Source organism: Quercus lobata, chromosome 3 (assembly GCF_001633185.2).
Source record: "Quercus lobata isolate SW786 chromosome 3, ValleyOak3.0 Primary Assembly, whole genome shotgun sequence".
Classification (NCBI taxonomy): domain Eukaryota; kingdom Viridiplantae; phylum Streptophyta; class Magnoliopsida; order Fagales; family Fagaceae; genus Quercus; species Quercus lobata.
Genome location: NC_044906.1, coordinates 35,274,152 through 35,284,026, shown reverse-complemented (window position 1 = coordinate 35,284,026; position 9,875 = coordinate 35,274,152). Strand labels below are relative to the sequence as shown.

General features: G+C 30.9%; 1 protein-coding gene across 2 annotated transcripts; it reads right to left on the bottom strand.

Annotated features, from left to right (window-relative positions):
- Positions 1-894: 894 nt before the first annotated feature.
- LOC115979462 lies at positions 895-8,615 on the bottom strand. Of its 2 annotated transcripts, XM_031101512.1 has the most exons (5): positions 8,530-8,615; positions 8,111-8,287; positions 7,937-8,011; positions 2,895-3,050; positions 895-1,250 (listed from the first exon to the last, which is right to left on the bottom strand). In XM_031101512.1, exons 1-5 carry the CDS (start codon positions 8,569-8,571, stop codon positions 1,104-1,106), a joined length of 597 nt encoding a protein of 198 aa, XP_030957372.1. In that variant the 5' UTR covers positions 8,572-8,615; the 3' UTR covers positions 895-1,103. The 2 variants fall into 2 exon arrangements, with proteins under 2 accessions (XP_030957372.1, XP_030957373.1); XM_031101513.1 differs by lacking the exon at positions 2,895-3,050.
- Positions 8,616-9,875: the final 1,260 nt, after the last annotated feature.

The following is a 9,875-nucleotide window of genomic DNA, read 5'->3' as shown; positions in this document are numbered from 1 at the left end:
ATCTTGAACTAGATTAAGGAGAATCCCCACTTTGATTTGAAGAAGTAGAAATAAGCCTTGATGAACAATGGAATTCTTGTGAACTTAGAGATGACTCTCTATGTTGGCAGAGTGTTAGTAGGGTTTTCTCTCTCAGTATCTCCCTTTTTCTCATATGAGAAGCCTCTATTTATAGGCAACTTAATAGTACATAATTTAGAATTTTCTCTTAGCATTTATTGAGAATTAATTATGAATTTAATTTTGTCTTTCATTTAATAAGAACTTTCCATATAGGTCTTTTCTCTTGACATTGCCATATGGCTTTCTTCATTTGATGTCGCCACATGGCTTGATTTCATTTGCTGATTTTCCACATCATCAATTGAATATTAATTTGATAATGATCAATCAGACGGTTGTGAATGCATTATAAAATTTTGATGTCTATAGTTACAAAACCCTAAGGCACATAAAAACGCAGTAACTTTACAAGAAGTATATAGATTCTCTATGTGAGTCTCTGTGTATGATGACAGAAATAAAATAAAGTTTTTATATCATTTAGTAGGTTAGAGAAGAAAACCCTAGAAAAGCATTGTCATCATGGGCCGAAAAACAGATTTGAAAATTCTGGATCTATGAAGCTTGAAGATCGAGAGGTATCGAGGTTCATAATTCTTGATAGAAGCAGGTATCAAGCCACCAATTTTCAGCTTTTCACACTTGTTTCTTTGAGCAGTCTTCATGTGGTCAATACTACTACTAAAATAAATAAATAAATAAATAAAAACCTTTTGAAGGTACTTCAAAATATTTTTGAATCCACTCCCAAATATAAGTGAAGTATGTTTTGTCATAGAATATACCAACTACATAAAATTAAGAGCTTAACAGAGTTTTCTATAAAGGTTCTTGGCAACAAATTGAATTTCTAGATGAAATAAGGTAGCAAAACAATGCTTAGGCATCAAAATGACCATCAATATTATTCTAATATCCAGGTTACACTCAACATTAACTAGAAGGAAAAATGGAATACTGAATGCAAAGAAGTTACAGTCTTACAATTACATATTAGAAATAATGATACATGTAAGTATGTTCCTATCATGAGGACTTGATTAAAACATTGGGGCCCTCAAAGGGGCTGCTTTCCTCCTTAGTTTCCTCCTCTTGGTTGATTCTGCGAGGTCTTTTCTGTCTCCAAATGTTACATTGTCTAGGTCTTCATTTTTCTCATTTGTTTGATTATCATGTAAGGCTAAAACCTGTCAACAATTAGAAGAATGATGATGAGCATATATGTGGCTAGTTTATATAGGCATCAATTGTTTCTATTTATATAGGCATTGATTGAGTTATGGGTTAGTGAGAGTAGACGGTTGATATTTGACTTAGGGTTTTTATTCTCTAACCTCACTTTTTTTTTTTCATTGATTATTTCACATTCAATTTTATGTGTTAAAATGTTTACATTCTCTTACCAATTGAGAATAACCTAACTAGTGTAAAAGGATATTTTACCTTTGAGTTATATTTGGCACTGGCGGCTCCACTTCTAAGCTAGGGTGGTCATAGGACTACCCTGACTTGCAAATAAATCTATATATATTTGCCAAAAAAAAAATTTTATATACTAAGCTAACCTATTGTGACCACTCTAATAAAAATGTTGAACACTGTAACTTGAAAATCACAAGAATTTGAGTTCAACAAAAATAAAAGTAATGATACATCTACAAAAAATTCACAACAAATCTTATGTATTAAACAATTGCTAATTCTAATTTAGGCCTAACACTATCATCAGTTTTAAACCTACCAATAAAAACTTGTCGTATAAGACTTGATGTGAAAATGTTATGGACGTAACATTACTCCAAAAATGATTTTGGCCCCCAAACATAATCTTTAACCCCTTAACCCCCCCCCCCCAAAAACCCAAAAAAGCTTAAGAACAATAATAAAATTAGCAAAAAAAAAAAAAAAACCCAAATAAAAACAAGATTAAACGAAACAACAAAGTGAACAAATTATTCCAAAAAAAAAAAAGGCTATTTGAAAACAAAAAAATAAAAATCCTTAATCATTTAAATTTGTAACTGATTTAACCCATTACATAAAAATAATCTATAATTTTTTTTTTTTTCCTGAAAAAAAGTACAAAAAAATATTGTGATCGTGAATTATCCTAAGTGACTGCCCTAAAAATAGTTCCTAAATCCACCATTTTGTGATCTAGTTTTAGGAGTATGGTTACTATGGCCGCAGGTTTAGGAGAAGTTGGTCCATCTTTTACATTATTGAATGTTGCATTATGTGTATGAATTCTACAGAATTGCCAAAAAAAAAAAAATCATCAAATATTATGCACTGAAAGTACAAGTTGTGTAGGAGGTTGGACTCCCTTAAAATAGTCAATTTTACCAAATTTGGAGGCCTTGGTTCCCTCAAAGCAACCAAAACTCTATTATTTTTCTTCTCTAAATATTTCTTTTTTCTTTCAAAATATCTTGCATGTTCCATACTTCTACAAACAGGCAGTGGACAGTTAAATTTTTAGTGTTCTCTTCTGTGTGGTCGTATTTTCTTTTCTCTATTTTTTCCTATTTTATGTTTTGCGATCTTTGCAAGCTAAAATAGTCTTTAAAATTAACCATGTGTAGGAATGCTATATGGAGAACTTTTTGCCCAGCACCCAGAGGCTTATTAGATGAACTGAGAAGTAAACAATTTGAAATCAACCCTGTCTAAGGATTGCCTGTTGTCTGACTTCCTCCAGTTTATTAAAATTGAATATAAATGCAAATTTATTGACTATGGAGAGGGTGAACCGGTATGACCTTCCATGTTCTACCTAGTTTTTCCTATCTGGTCAAAAACAATAAAAAAGAGGAAGATGAAAAACTGACCTTGCATGCTACACTGCAATAGAGTGAATTATTTTGTAGAGTCCTATTACAGATGGTACACCTATGGTCCTTTAAATTGCTCTGCTTCTGCTGTTGGTGGTGCCGGTGAGTTCTTGGCTTCAAAAATACCACTTTGGCTCTATTTGTATGATATGACTGTGAACAAGAAATTGCATGTAAACATTGGTTGATATATCATGCGTTGCTATAATGTACGTGTCGCCAAATTTGGTGTTGCTACATTACTGCTATGGAAGCATATAAAAGAAATTGTGTTGGGATTATTGGTGGTACGTGCTTTTTACATCTTTCGGCCAGGTTTTTCCGCTAGGACAGGTTAAGAGTCAGATCATATTCATATGAAAGAGCTTTTTAGTACTTGGCTGATAGCCTGATATGATTTAACAGACTAACAAGGAATATCATTGATAGACAGGACGTGGGTTTTGGATTCCTCATCATTAATCAAATGTAGGTCTCTCAAAGAACAATCTTATGCCTTTCCTTTAAGTAAACCATTTTAAGAATTTTTTTATGGAAAACCGAAATAGTGATTAATGTTTTTTATATTTTTTCAGTTTTTTATAAGAAATTTTCTAAAGTGGATAATTAATATATACTCTAAGAGCATATATTAACCAAACCCTTAATTTAATACTTTCTAATGATGACCATGTCTCACTTTGACTGTAATTAAAGTGAGTGACCTATAATAAATAATAAGACTAGTCACTAGAGTCACAAAATTTTAACAAAATATTTTACAATTATAGAAGTGATAAGTATTGAGTGATAAATGATAAAATGATATTAATAAGGGTTACATGTGAGAATTAATAAAAACTTGCCAACTCAATTTTTGTAACAAATATTTAAAAAATTATTGCATACGTATTGTTACTTAATAATATATAAAACCCCCCAACATAAGGATTGATGTCTTAAGCCCAAGAAAAATTAAAATGTTTAAAATAGTTGTTTGGAATGAAAGAAAATATCAATGTACCTTTTTAGGAGATATATTTGTGATAATTGATTGACTTGATTCTTTTAACATTCATTTAGTGATCATCAAATTATAAGTGGTTTGATTTTTTTAAAACTCAAAAGTAGAAATTTTTTTGAATATGGCTTTTTGTATGGAAAATGATATTTGAATATTCTTAAAAAGTAGTGAAATTAAATTAAATGTGCTCAATACACTTCTTCTTTTTGTTGTTGTCATTTTAGCTCTAAGAATGTGATAGAGTTGGGACATAGTCCAACTCTATAATTGTATAATAGTCATTGTTGTGGTTTGTACAAATTTCTATAATTTTAGTAGTATAAATGTCTCTCACGAGTCTCACTTTTTGTTGTTGTTGTTGTTACATTTGTTTACGAGATTATGATCGTTGACAAGATATGCTACTAACCTCTATAATTTTTCATCCAATAATCTAATTTTTTTTAAAGTATCCTAAATTTCTTGATAATGCAAAACTTTACCAAGAAAAATTTTCCAATGATAAAGGATTGAAATCTGTTTAAGTTTTAAAACTGACACTTTTTAATTTTAGTTTGAATATTTAAGGATTGCATTCTTTGACAAGATATGGATGTAAGGTAAACCAAGTTTAAAAATTCAAGAGTAAAATCGTGCAACACATGAGATAACAACTAGTTTTATATATAAAAGCAAAGAGTGGAAGAATATGAAGTTCTTCAATATGACACATTTTTTGAGATTTTTATTTATTTATTTAGACTTTTAGCTCAACAAAGTTTGCATTTATATCAAAGTATTAGTTCATTGAATGAATTTATAATTGTACATTAATTTTTTTATATTAAATAAATTTATATGTTTATTTTTATGAATTTATATAAGAAACTGTTTTTTATTTGTAATAATAATAATAATAATAATAGATTTACAACCAAATTATATGGTTAATTAATTGGGATAATGTACTTACTCAAATTTTTAGAAATGTGATTTATTTATTTTTTTAGATGAATTATTTTTGTAAAGTTTACTTTCATAAGGAATTAAAAAAAATAAAAAAATAAAAAAATAAAAACCTCAATAATACTTAATGGCTTATATGAAATTTTCTTTCATTAGTTGGGCTTTTTAGAAAATAGAGCATAATTAAGGAGTGGTAAAATAGAAATTCTGATTTTAACGGGGTGAGTCATCAGCCCCTTTTCCTTGTACAAGACACGTACCCCCACGGCCCCACCCCTTTCTCCCTTATCTTTTCTTTGCTACACCAAAATGATAACCCTTTTTGTTCTCTTTCTTTTGTTCTTGTGCCGTCCCTATGTCACCCTCACCAACAGCCCCTCCCCTCTCTCACCGAATCTCTCTCTCAGTAGAACAAATTAACTGATTATTATGAAAAGGTGCTGATTCATTATGTATTTAATTTATGAATTGAATAGGTTTTTTTGTTGGTTTATAAGTTTAATATATATAAAAGTTGCTGCAAGAAATTTCCGTTATATTGCTGGGTAAGGCCAAAGCTTCATAAACATAGAACTTGGTCTATGGATTTTACTGTTTCAGCAAAGTAATGATTAAGTGCAAAATTTTACAAGGGACTAATGTTATTAAGGAATTAATTATATGTCAGCTACTATACTTTCAATTGCAATCTAACAATAATTTATAAAATTTCAAGTGCTTCACGCTTACTGTGAAGCAAATGCATTCGCGGATGCTTTGGCGAAGCGGAGAGCTCACCAACAACATATTTTGTTTGTTTATAACTCATGTCCTAGTTTTGTATATATCTGTTATGTAAGGGATTTGGCAGGCCTCGGGACTAATAGACTTTGTGCCCGACAGCTAAATGTTGGTGATGTATGAACTATTGACTTATAAATAAGACCTCCCATTTCCATAAAAAAATAAAAATAAAAAATGGACTTATGTATCACTATAAACTAAATACTACTAGTAATTAGTCACATTGGTTGAGTGTGTCAAAGAAAGGACTCACCTTTGAGACTTGTCTTTTGGTACAGTATCATTTAAAACGAATTCTAATTGATTGAACCGTATCATGCTCAAAGAAATGACAAGAATCTTCTTATTTTTTGTGTTTTATATTGCTTTGTTAGATGCATGCTTCTGGTAAACATGCACTTAAGCATATGATTAATGAATTTATGGTACCGTGAGGAACCTCTTTGGTGGGAATTAAGATTTTCTTGAGTTTGAGAGATAGGTTGGGATTCATGAGCAAGTTTATGTACTTAAGAGGAATTGTCAGTAATAAGTTTTGATCTTTCGTTTAAGTGATGAGAATGTGGACACTTGAGTTTCTCTTATCCTAATCTCTTGTGTCTTTTGCTTTTAGGTAAGGTATATGTGAAATGGGCATTAGGTAAGCATGAGATTTGTTTAGTAAAATTATTATGTATTAAAACATTTTAACTAGAAATGTTGCATACAATCATATTTTTAGTAAAGAGATATGTTCATGAACTTTTGAAATCTTATATATGATTTTTAAGCATATTGGTGCTATTAAACATATTACAAACATGATATTTAAGAAGGGAGATGATTTGCTACATAAAATAGGTGGCAACTGAATGAAGCAACAAGTGTCCAAGGGCATGTGCAATGCACTTGACTAAGTGGACCCTTGGGCACTTGATCAGGTGGACCCTTGGACACTTGTCACTTATTTTTCCCTACCACCTAAACCACTACGTAGCAATTGCTGCATACAAGTATGTAGCAGACTCTCTCCCATTTAAGAATGATGTGAATATGCTACTTTTATGAAATGTTTATGTAAAAGAATGATATTTAGAAAGCTTTGGTTTTGGGTTATGTCCATTGTTATGATTTGAACTCGGTAAGTAGGGGTAAATATCTGGCTTTCCATGGAAAATATTAATTGATTGGCCATTAAAAGTGGTGAGGTCTCTGTTGTATTCAACCTTGTTGGAAAATGCCAACTTGTGGAGGATGCCAACTAATCCTCATAGTTGATGATCTGAGCACATTAAAAGGGGTGTGATATATTCAGATATGATTCTGGAATTTTCTAGTACTGTGGGGAATGCTAGATGCCTGGCACAACGTGCTTGAAACCTCCCAAAAGTTGTAACTAAAGTTATTTAATGTAAGTTCCTCATTCTGTCCTTTTATTATTACATGAAAGGAAAATGGTGTATCTTCAAACGAAAGTTCATAATTTATTTTAAGAATTATATGAAGAATATTTATCAAGTCAGCATATTCATAAGATATTTGATTTACATGCATTCTTATTAAATGCTGGTGTAACTTAAACCTTATTGGGCTTTGCAGCTCACTCTATTATTTTTCAGTACATAGGTTCTTTTCCTAGAAGTAACGAGAGTATTAGAAATGGCAAGGGGATTTATGGTTCACGTTTGTTAGATTGTATGGCTCTTATGTTGTATAAAAGGTATAAATATTTTGTTGTATAGAAAGAATCAAGATGTACTTGATCCTTATGAGCATAAATGTTAACTTGAAACCCTAGTCTGTTAAGCTTGTTTTAAAACCCTAGTTATATGTCTTTGGGGTTAGGTGTGTATATAAGGTTTTTGATAAATGTTTTGTTACGTAATATTTTCACGAAAACCTTAAGTTTAAGTCAAGCTGTTAAACTTGCAAATTTGAAAATAATAAAGTTTTAAGTTTTATGGAATTTTGTATATTATGGCATTTATGCAAGAAATAAAAATGAACGATGAAAAATGAAATTTTGATAATCATTTTTAGCCTTAGTTGGTTCATGTTAGTATTGAGTATAACTTAATATTAACATACTGGTTATGCTCTAAAATCTAAAGTATAAATTTGGGTTGTGACAATTTTCTTCCTCATATTTAGTTGCTTTATCAATATGATCTAACATACACTTAAATCTAAAGATATGATAATGACATTAAACTAAAAAAAGAAAAAGAAAAAAGAAGAGCCTCTTGCACAAGTGGAGAGCATGCATTGAGGCTAGAGGACAACTATTAAGATAACATCTAATTCAAAAAGCAGTTTGCAGTTTACAAACCTGTATCCCGGAACAGTTGAAGAGGTTGCACAAGTCTTGCCGATTAATAACATCATTGTAAACGTATCTCCGAATCTTCAAGATTATAAAACCACATACCAATCACATTCTTTAGTCAGGTTCCTCACAAAAGATGCAGATATAAGGAGAAGGGAATGGATGAATGAAATAGACCTTAACATAATTGTGATGCATGTGTGCGTAAAGACAATTTGAACACAGAGACCGACGGCAATCTATGCAAAAGTGGTCCAAATCGTTCTTCTTCGCATCTTGATGCATGATGCAAGTACTGAAGTATATGCTGTTGTACATATCATTTAGCCATGGAGGTATCCCAACATAACTCTTCTGTAAAAATCAAATGTACGTGATTATCTTCTTCTATGCAGAAGTGTATATATACTTCATCACAAAGGAAAAAAAAAAACCTTACAGATAATATTCGTCTCATTCTTAATTTACCGGAAAAGAATATGAAAAAATTGAAACGAATTTCATATACTAATAACTAATATAATTGCAATTTGATATAAACTGAAATAAATTTGCTATAAACTGAAAGAAGAGAGATAGAGTTGACGTTTTTGTACTTTATATTTTGATGCATGATGTACATTTCTTGATTCATTCATAGTTTCTCTCCGAAAGGCTCTAAGGTTTGGACGTCTCTCAAAATTAAATACATAGATGTTGGGTTTGTGCAGGACAAGTTCCATGCCCACTTTATTAGATCCACTTATTTATTTATTTATTTATTTTTACCAATGAGTTAGGTTTAATTTACAGTAAAATTTTACAAATTTGCTACAAGGATGATTATCCTTGTCTAGCCTTTTTTGAAGCTAGCGCTTTTTTAGTGAAAAATCATGCATCGTAACTACTTAATTTTGAGCACAAATTCCACGTTCTGTAAATTTTTTCCAACCGTACCTGTCTGTCATGGGTACATTTAAAACACAAACGTTTGTTTATGGTTTTTCCAACCGTACCTGCCATGGTTACATTTAATTATTTTAAATAAAACCTGCTGTCATTTACTCCCTCCCTACACCAAAAGTAACCTAGTCATTCTATTTTTTTTTCTTTTTTTGGATAATTTAGTCATTCTACTATGTAGTACTCTCAGTTCTTCTTTCACTAAATAGTCTAAAATCTCTTATTTCTCTTTTGCCCGCATATTGTTGGGTATTTAATTCAGATGGTGTGAATTTTGCACCTGCCTCAACAGCTCACCTATCTCCCATGTTAGAGTGGCCTACAATACATTTACATTATCAAAGCTTTGAGTGCAAAACCTTTAGTTATAACAAGTTTTTGGCTTTGTGGTGAGCTTGAACCACTCAACTCTTGCCAATTATTAGGCGATACAGGAATTTTTACTACTAAAACTTTGTTGTTGTCCTGATTATAAAACTTGATGCTCTTCTATTTTTTGAGTAAATTTTAATAATTTAAATTTATTATAATTTGAAATTACGATATTTTCGAATCACAAAAAAAGGAAGAGAGATAGGGATGACGTTTATGTACTTTATATTTTGATGCATGATGTACATTTCTTGATATATTCATAGTTTCTATCCGGAAGGCTCTAAGGTTTGACGTCTCTCAGAATTAAATATATAGATGTTGGGTTTCGGCAGGACAAGTTCCATGCCCACTTTATTAGATCCACTTATTTATTTATTTATTTTTACCAATGAGTTAGGTTTAATTTATCCTTGTCTAGTCTTTTTTGAAGCTAGCGCATTTTTAGTGAAAAATCATGCATCGTGACTTCTTTATTTTGAGCACAAATCCCCCGTTCTGTAAATTTTTTCCAGCCATACCTCTGTCTGTCATGGGTACATTTAAAGAAGAAACGTTTGTTTATGGTTTTTCCAACCGTACCTGCCATGATTATATTTAGAGTGTGTTTAGATACTGTTTATTTTGT